This window comes from Akebia trifoliata, chromosome 15, assembly GCF_017979445.1.
Source record: "Akebia trifoliata isolate Shusen 1 chromosome 15, ASM1797944v1, whole genome shotgun sequence".
Classification (NCBI taxonomy): domain Eukaryota; kingdom Viridiplantae; phylum Streptophyta; class Magnoliopsida; order Ranunculales; family Lardizabalaceae; genus Akebia; species Akebia trifoliata.
In genome coordinates, this window is record NC_141389.1 from 24,314,218 (window position 1) to 24,324,731 (window position 10,514).

General features: G+C 32.3%; 1 protein-coding gene across 1 annotated transcript; it reads left to right on the forward strand.

Moving 5' to 3' along the window:
• Positions 1-435: 435 nt before the first annotated feature.
• Positions 436-1,549, forward strand: LBD1 (LOB domain-containing protein 1). The gene is made up of 2 exons (XM_086425845.1): positions 436-723; positions 874-1,549. Exons 1-2 carry the CDS (start codon positions 484-486, stop codon positions 1,198-1,200), a joined length of 567 nt encoding a protein of 188 aa, XP_086281971.1. The 5' UTR covers positions 436-483; the 3' UTR covers positions 1,201-1,549.
• Positions 1,550-10,514: the final 8,965 nt, after the last annotated feature.

A 10,514-nucleotide genomic window follows, 5' to 3' on the forward strand; every position in this document is an offset into this window, starting at 1 on the left:
ACGTGCCATAGTCAAATTATCACCACGATTCAATCAAAAATGCAATATTGACTCGTTCAAATTTCGTAATGAGTGAGTAGGTGCCAGACTTGACTTACTGTCAAGTTTTCTCCAAATTGAGTCAATTTGGCCGAGTCTTGGAATCCACTTAACGTGCTCGAGACCTAAAATAACAGCTTCAAATTTTCACAGTTTCTAGAAAATTAGTAAGGAAAAAACTGGCAAATATTTACTGTTACCAAGCAATCCACCTTTCTTCTAAAACGTCAAATATTACAAACCTAACTGACCTTATTGAAGATAAAATCTCTGCAGCCACGCAACCTGGAATTTCAACTCTGACGCACCATTCTTCATCAATGATGTCATCACCTTCATCTCCTCCTATATATATCTCTTGATGTTGGGCTGAGACTGTCCATCGCCCCTCCTCTCTCTCTCCTATTAATATCTTCATTTAGAATCTGTTTTTGCTATAAAGAAATGGATTCAAACGACACCACCACCACCTCTTCTACCATCTCCCATTCCTCTTCTCAGTCTTCTCTTCCCCCAACTCCTCCCCCACATGTTGTCGCTAGCCCTTGCGCTGCGTGCAAGATTCTCCGACGAAGATGCGTTGAAAAATGCATCTTGGCACCGTACTTTCCTCCGACGGAACCACTGAAATTTACAACGGCCCATAGAGTGTTCGGTGCAAGCAACATCATGAAGTTGTTGCAGGTACTAATTCACGTAATTTTACAATTTGACATTAATATTTTTATTTTTTATTTTTTATTTTTTTTTTAAATTATTGATTTGACATTTTATATGCATTAAAGAGGATCAGCTGTAGACACCCTAATTATTAATGTGTCTTATATTTTTTAGGAACTACCAGAGTCACAAAGGGCCGATACAGTGAGTAGCATGGTTTACGAGGCGAATGCTAGGATTCGAGATCCGGTGTATGGGTGTGCCGGGACAATTTGCCAGCTTCACAAACAAGTGAGCCAACTTCAAATACAATTGGCCAAGGCTCAAGCCGAGCTCATCAACATGCAACATCAACAAGCAAACCTAGTGAGCTTAATTTGTGCGGAAATGGGCCATTCTCCACAAATATCTTCGCAGCCATCCTTCGATAATTTTCAGATTAATGATGGGTTCTCCGAGGACAACAATATGGGCTTGGTGTGGGAACCATTGTGGACATGAGCCATTGAACATTTCTCGAGAAAGAGCGAATTTAATACGAAAAAATAGAATCTAGATCTCCCAATTTTAAGTCAATTAGTGTAGTATTTTAAAAGAGATATTGCAGAAAAATACTTAAGAAAAGCTAATAGTGATTTTATATATCTTTCTTTTTTTAATTTAGTAGGAATTAAAGGAGATATCATAGAAATAAAAGTAAAAAAGTGATCAAATATATCAAATTAAGATCTAAGATCTTTGATATATGCAAGTGGGGTTAATGGGGTCTTTCTTTCTTCTTTTTTTCTTCATGTAATCTTCTATATGAAGAGATATATCTGTATCAAGTCCTTTCTAATGCTGATTCTTGAGTCCAAAACAAAATTTCTTTGTATCAGATGATATATTTCTTCAAAATTATTGCTTCATGGCTTGCTTGTCAAACTATCAGTTTGACACATTTTTTTTCTTTTTTGGTTCAAGTGGTTCGGTTCAAATGGAATTTTTCTTTCATAAAAACAAATAAAATTGTGGTAAAATTGAAGTTCTGATGATTAAGCAAGTAAATGAATCACAAATATATTCTTAAACTCTTTAATAAATATAAATTAATCGGACCAAATTGAACCAGAATCCAACCTGGTTCGACCAAAATTGTGTCTGTCAACCTTGAAATGGAAAGCTTGTGAGTCTCATTTGAAAGTTGAAACAACTTCAAACCAGGAAACAAGTTCAATATATTAACGACCTTATCGTCTGTTCTTTATAGACTTAATGCAACCCTTTTCACATTTATGGCGATTTATATAAAAAAAAAAGTGTAAACATGTGGGCCCATACCTCGGCCACCGTTGGATGGAGATCAGATTATTATTTTTGGAGGGCATGATGGTAATTATCGTAGTCGTTGATACTTGAACACTAAGGGAGACGATTTGAACCGTTGGATGGTCTCCAAGTTCATATTGTGGAAATCAGATGCACATGCACCATCTACGTCTTGGACGTAAGCAGTACGACAAGGTGTGATATTAAACTCTGTTTGACTTTTAAAAGATATCACATGCACCTCACGTGGGTTAATAATATAATATAATATATTTTTTTTCGATATAATATAATATAATATAATATATTTCGAGAATTTGTAGTTTTGAGTCATAGTTTTAAAACTTGTTTGAGTCGAGTGGACTGGACTCGATTGGATTTTGAGGCCACTCGGTCCCTAAGTCAATGAAACCAACTTGTTGAGTCAACTCACAAATGGAAGAAGTTATTAGGTTCTCTATAGTATATTTGTTAAGTCAAAGATAAAATATTTTCTTTATTTTAAAAAAACTTTAAAATATTTTAAAATATATTTTTGGTTGACTCATCTTGAGTCAATTCATGAGTTTTTTACTTGACTCAACTTGATCGATAATCAAGTCTATCTAAGTCAAGTCTTTTTTTTTTTTTTTTTTACTTTTAAAACCATAGACTCATTCCTACTGGATTGACCACGAAGTCGAGTAGGAAGCTGTATTCATGATTCGCATTGGGTTTGTGGATACAACAAATTAAACTGACTAATTTGCAAATCCAACCATTTGGTTCATTGAATTTTATCATTATGTTTTGGGTTTTTCTTATGATTTAACTGGAAGACCATGGCGGTGGGTTGTTATGGTAATCCTCTCTGAGATTAGTCGTGGTGCGCGTAAGTTGGCCCAGACACTCGGTTAGCGAAAAATAAAAAAATAAAATTATTAGTGAAGATGTGAGAAATTCGTTTCTCTTCAATATAAAGATAATTCTCATAAAAAAAATCAATCCATTCTGACGCTCCTAACCTTTATAGGACAATTGCGGGGTGTGCATGTAAAAGAGAAGTAAATCCCTTATTATAATTTTGGATTATTAAGAATTTTTAAAATTATTGTATGCTTGAATTAAATATATATATATATATGCACAAAGAGTAAGATCATTGGTGACTCATGAAGAATGATCCATGTGAAACACACAATCTTGGCCGTTTAAATTCGAAATAGAATAGCTCACATTGATCCACATCACCTTGAGGTTACTTATTCCAAGGAAAAATTTTAATCATCGGATTTCATGTTTACACGGAACTAAATTTTATACATACTAGCACAAGCATCGCCTCTGGGTTTTAAGGGGTGAAAAAGGAAAAATAATAAATTTGGAAGGGCATTATTGAAGAAGGGGGGACAAAGTAGTAGGGTCCACTTTGGGTTAAAAGGGTAAAAGAGGAAAGATAGTCGAGGGGATATTTATTCCCACCTCCTCCTCCTCCTCTAAGTGGGTCCCACCATTGCATTTTACTATATAAACTAGAAGGTGACATGTGCAAAGGCACATGTATCTAAAGAACTTATCTATAATTTAAAATTTTGATTAAAGTGTATTTGAATATTACATAGTAAAAAGGATATATTTTTAAAATTGTGAAAACCATCCATTGTGATTCTAAGATAGTGAACGACAATTTTCTTGATTTTTGATTAAAATGACCTTGACTATATTAACTTTAAATGTTAAGTTTGGGACATTCTTGGAATCCAAAATTTGGTGTTGAAACACTTTTACTTCTTCTTTTCTCATTATAATAGTAAAGATGTTTGTATGCTTACGTAAATTAATTTGTATTTTTAATTCTTTTGCTCGGTTTATATGTATATGCACAATCAAATTGAATTAATGAATCAATAGACGAATTATTTTTGCCTACTCTTATGAAATGGGTTCACTCTAGAATGGTGAATCACCGACCGATTGGAACCAACAACCCAAGCAACATAGGTTTATCTAAATCTGAATTTTAATTTTGAGCAATGAAAATGATCACTATTATTTCTTTATTACTAAAGTCATATAAGCCACCCTCGTGAAATAGTACATATTAGGTCAAGCTAGGGTCATGGGGTCCATCATACCCACCTCAAAAGTGTCTCGATCCGATCATCGATACACACTTATAAGATTAATTTGTTGGGACAATTTAAAAAATATATAATCAAATTGTCCAATTAGAAACTATTAGATAACTAGGATCCAATGATTGTCTTTTTCAGTGTAAATCAACCTATTGAATGGTTTGACCTACCCCCACTAAAGCATGCCATGTGTACATATTAATAGAAGTTTTTTAGCATCAAAATGTTTCAACCTCATTATAATTATTGATTCCCAACCTCGAGCGAGTGGTTCAATGGTAATTTCAAATCCAATAAGTGGTGAGAGTCTGTAGGTTGTGTATTTGATACTTAATATGAGCAATATTTCCTCGGGGTTGCACGTGTGACTTACGGGCATTGCACCTAATTAATATAAGTTAAAAATTATAATTAATTGCTTAAGTATGAGTTTTGGACTTTTGTTACATGTTATTTGGCCTATTGTTGTAATTGTTAGATGATCGTCTTTCATTAATTGATACTTAATATGAGTAATATTTTCTCGGAGTTGCACGTGTGACTTATGGGCATTGCACGTGAAACCCCTATTATCAATATATATTGATTCCTAACTAATTTGAAATTAATATAAGTTAAAAATTATAATCAATTGCTTAAGGATGAGTTTTAGACTTTTGTTACATGTTATTTGGCCTATTGTTGTAATTGTCAAATGATCGTCTTTCACTAATTGACCGCTACTTCTAACCAATTGTGTGCAAGTTCTTCTCAATCAAGCCGAGTTTCTAGAATAGAGATTGCTACTTGTCATGCTCGGGTCTCTTATTTATAGTTGAGGTAGACCGTTAACAAGACTCATACTCACCGATGTGACTTTCAATAATGTATGATTAAACAATATTTATAGTATGAAATATTAATTAACAATCCTAATTAATTGCTAACCGATGAATTTTAGACTTTTGTTACTTATTTTCTAATATGTTGTTGTAATCGTTTGTAAGGTCTTCTTTCACTAATTGACCATTATTTCTAACAAATAGTGTGTAAATTCTTCACAATCAAGCCGAGCTTATAGTACAGAGATCACAGCTGTGATGCTCGGGTCTCTTGTACATAGTAGAGGTTGACTATTAACAAGTTAGAACACATCAATGTGACTTACAAAAATGTTTGATTAAGCAATATTAATAATAATTAAGCTTAAATTTGATGATTTTTTGGTCTAAGTTAATTCAACATAACTCAAGAAAGATAAAGAAATTAAAGTTGATCCAGAAAAATATATAGATTTGTTGATTAATTTGAAGGATCAATGATTAATTCCAAAAATTGAATTAATCAATCAAATCAATATTAGTCGAATTTTTCATAATTTTGAAAAGGAGAAGAATCTTGTGATTGGATGTATTTGAATGAGGAATTTATTTTGAAAGCTTGTTTAATAGACTCTAATATAGGATTTTTCTTTCTAAATCTTCCCTAAGTTTTGGATAGTAACTTAACAATCTAGTTAGTAAAAAATTTGAATTAAATGCCCCTCACTTCAAAAAGTGATTTAGAGAGTTCCATTGCCACCCATATTTTTACCATAGAATTGGGGTGCTCTTAGTAAAAGTTGGTGAGGTAATAAAATCTCATGATGTAAAGTACCCAAAATACCCAAACTAAGTGTTAATTCCCTCATAAAATCGTTCTAGCGTAATCGAATAAATGTCTATGAATAGGTAACTCATTTTATTTTTTTCAAAAATATTTCTCATTCTAATTGTGAATCACCAACAACAATTTCTTTACTTTATTCTCAAAAAGTAAGTAAAATAACAAAGTTAAAAGATTTAAAAATGGCAAATATGTCGTTTTATAACGATAATCTCTCAGTCATTTTCCAAAAGTCATCAGAACTGTCCCTTTTGTCTTATTCCATTGGAATGGAAAATTTTCATGATCAAGAAAATTTCGCTTTTAGATATAGAACAAAGCAAGCTCTAGAATGAATCCTTTGACTTGAAGGAAGAAACAAATCTTCCAGCATTCCATTACAAATGTTAGTAGGAAAAAATAAAAATGAAAAATACTTATTAAAGAGTTGTGATAATTTGATTTACTTTTTTGTAAGCTCACTTCACAGAATCGTAGATCTTTTATTTCAGAATATATAAGAACAGATCTTTATGATTTCGTACGATTTTTTAAAAGGAATGTACAAAAAACGTACAAAAAAGTGAGTCAGATCACCAGAACTCTTAGCGTTAAAATCCAATATGATTTCACACTAATGGATTTTCTTATCTTTTGTCTTGTATGGGAAGCTGTAGAAGGAAAAAAAAATTGAATTTTTTTTTAAAAATTGAATTTTTTTTCTAAAATTTGGTATTTTCAGGTGGGGCTCTCATTAAGGTTCATAGAATCTGTACTAAAGATATCATTATCAATCAATTTATTAATGGGAACAAAGAAAGTGTCCTTTGAAAAGTTCATATTGAAACACTGTAAAGCTTTTCTCTTAGTTTTTTCCTCCATTTTAGTCATAACTGATCCCATCTTTTCTTCCTTTATAGGATCTCCTTGTCTCTTTCTCCATGCTGAAATGGCTGTCAATGGGTCGTGGTTCGACCCATTGTGAATCGGGTTTGGATAGTATTTCAAGGCCTTTTTAGTCATTGGGATTTTTAGTTAGGCCCATAACTTATATTTTAAGTTTGTTTATAGTAGTTTTTTTGTTAATCATTTATAAAATATTGTAACCTTATTTAAAAATAAATAAATAACATTCAGGGTGGGTGAGCCTGAGTTCATGCACTCTTGCAAGTTGGACCGGACGAGGATATAGGTGAAATTCTATTAGATTTGGCTCAGCCATCAAACGGCCACGTTTAACACGCTTTAACATTAATTGATTCTATTAAGAGTTGTCAATATTTGGAAAACACACTAAGTTGTGGGATTAAGATAGAATCATCATTAGGTTTTAATAGAAAACCTTGATGGTAAGGAATCTTATTAAAAGAGGAACTCTAGGCACTATGTGAAAATTGAAAAAATTTGACAAGAAAATTCAACGGGCCAAAGCCCACAAATTTTCGAAAGTGAATTTTGACGGCCTATGGCCATTGAAAATTTTAATGATCCCCAATTCGACGGCTTGAAGCCATCAAATTCTCCCATCCTCCATTAATTTAATGGTTTTGGTCCGTCGAAAAAAAAAATTTAACAATGAAAAATTTGACGCATTGGTCCGTCAAATTTTATGAAATTCGACAGTCTTAGACCGTCAAATATAGGTTTTTTCCACTTTGTGAACCTCTACTCTTCTTTATATAAGAATGGATCGACTCCCTTATTAAGGTATCAACAATCAATGATTAGTAATAAGCATATTAAAGAAATCAAAACATGGAGACTTCCTCTCTAGGGTTTTGGGATTGAAATCCATCAAGAACGGAAAGCTTAGGTCGATTCAAATGATAGAGCAAAGAGGAGAAGGTAAGCTAGTATTGAAGAATAAAGGGAAAGTTCATTTGCTTGCACAAGTCACATGTTTCGATTATCAGTTAGCAATGTCACAAGGTACGCTTTCTAATTTCTTAAATATTATGAGCATGCCAATGTTGAATGAATCTTGAGATATATGTTCAATTCAAAGATCATGGATTTTATGTGTTCATGGAATTATATATAAAATGTCGAAATATATAACAATTTGTAGCCTAACCCATGAACAATTCTACCCATGAATATTGATTTGATCTAATAATGGGGCAACTTCTAGTATTACATTTCTTTGACAAGTCGTCACTTTAGAATAATGTGGATAATATGATAAAGGACTTGACCATGGACGTGCTCGTGAATGGATAAAATTTGAAAGTTTTGCTATTTTAAAGTGTCTTAGTCTTTATTGAGATCAGAATGAAATATTAGTCAGAAAATATTGAATATTTCAATATTGTCTTGACTACATTCAATATTTCTTAAGTGAGATTGTTCATTTGCATGTGCCAGCTAGTTTAGTTGGTAAAGTCTTTAGGTGATGATACCATAGACCTGGGTTCAGATCTTGCCAACACCAAGTTATTGAACTCATTAAAACCAAGCTTACTGATATAAAAAAATATTTCTTAAGTGGGAAAATCTAATTTTCTTCTCACGGAGACAATGCTTTAAATTTTTAATCTTGGTATAATGTTAATGGGCATCAATTGCTTCATAACCTACTTACAATTTTGCATCATTTTATGAATTTTTAGTTTTGTCTAACTCTAATAATTTTTTTATTATTGTGATTGTACTTGTAACCTGCACGCTTGAACGATATAAATGCCCAAACCAACCGAATTAACAAACCAAGAAACAAATTATCTCCACCCACTCCAATGAACCAGCTAGGTATGTTCAAGAGCGGCTAATCAAATCCAAATTTGAAGTTTGATTCAAGCAACAAGGAACTTAAATTTGACTAACTTCAACCCCCTAGTCTAAGGATCCTTTGTCTTGTCTCGTGATGAAAATGTTTAAACCTTATTAACTATGGATTCCCTAACTAATAAACAAAACGCAAGTTATTGACACCCACTTACTGCTTTCACCCATTGTACTTGCAGGTATGCAGCAAAAAATTGTTTGCAAGTTTCACCCACTTATTTATTTTAAAACAAACAGTAACCTAATGAGCATTTCAATAATTTTCAATAAATGCATATCGAACATTTTCAAAAAAGTTAGGTAATAACATACCAAAAGCTTTGTACATGCGATCTCATGCAAGAAATTGTTCAATATGTAACTATCGATCTAAGAATGATAAATTCAATAGAAATATATTACAAAAAATATGCTACATACGGTAAGTACATACCGAAAAGTTCTTTACATAGGGACCCCATGTGAAAAAAAAAGTATTCGGTATGTACCTACCAAAATAATACTGATGAATTCGGTCCTAACTTACCGACCGTACTGGAAATTTTAAAAGAAAAAAAATTGATGCAAACGATAAAGATAAAATCCATTTCTAACCAGGTTCATTTGCAAAATGATTAAGAACAAAAGATGATGAAATAAATGATAAAAACACACTTTCGTCTGTCAAAATGCTTAATTATACCAAATAATGGTAAAAAAATCAGATTTTATTGAATGATGTCGTCACAAATGGATCAAAACACAATCATTTGATGAATCTTTGAAGAAAAATCGGTTGGTTATGCGGATTCGACTGAACTTTGATAAGATTTTTCGACATGGATGTTTCGGTAGGGTTTGATATGCTTCGAATCAATAAGAGGGAAAAGTTGTATTTGTTCAATGAATGTATTTAATAAAACATAATAAAACCCAAAATGGCAATTACGTACTTACACATTATTGACATTTAATGTTTAAATGGGTGTGGTGAGCAAAAAAGTAGGTGTAAATAGCACGCCCCAATATGCAATAAGTTCAAAATTAAAGTTTAGTGATCATTTCGATTCCATTAGTAATGGAGATTGGAAGTATCAGACATTGATAAATAAAAGAGAGATTCAACAATTAAAAGAAAAATAGGATCCTTCCTTTCTTCAAATGGAACAAACAAAGATAGAATCAGACCAATTCCCAAAATTTCTTGCCTGATGTTCCTCAGTGTCCTAGCTATTCATGGAAGGTATGGAGTAAAGAGTTGTTGAGAAATCTGGAACCGGAAAAGGAGTTTTTCATTCCTATGGGACCATAGTTTAAATATAAAAAAATGGTTTGAATGTAACCATAACTATAGTATAAAATAAGATCTTATCAATCGACTCATTCCAATTCATTGGTTTAATCCAGTATAAATAATTCTTTCTGTTTCTTATCTTAACGACTATTTTTCTTGCTTAATGAATAACCATTTGCTACCAATGGAGAAGTAGAAGAATTAAACTTTGTTTCATCAACTATTGGTGTAATTGCCCTTCTTTCAGATAAAGAGTGTGTGGGGTCAAGTTAACATTGACCCATTGACAAGACTGACATATTAATCTGACTTTCAAAAATAAATAGGCGAGTTAAAACAATTTTTTTAACCAATAAAATAGGTACATTGCGGAGTTAGGATTTCAATATATATATATGTATCGAGATCTCTTACGACGTTCGATTTCTATAGATAGGAATGGAGTCTACATGGCACGATTTGATTAGGAAATAAATGCATTGGGTTGCGTGAACAACTTAATTAGAAGCTTAAGGTGTTTTAAACACCATCTAAAGCTTGCCACGTAGACACCTAACCTATTTTATAGATGTAGATATGAGATTTTCGAGTCCAAATATCTTTTCCATTTGGATTTGGAGTTGCCACCATTCTTATTAGAAAAGGGGTGTGAATGGGCACCCAAAAATAATTTTGAAAAACTTGTTTTGTTAGTTAGTGACTCCCGTATGGAT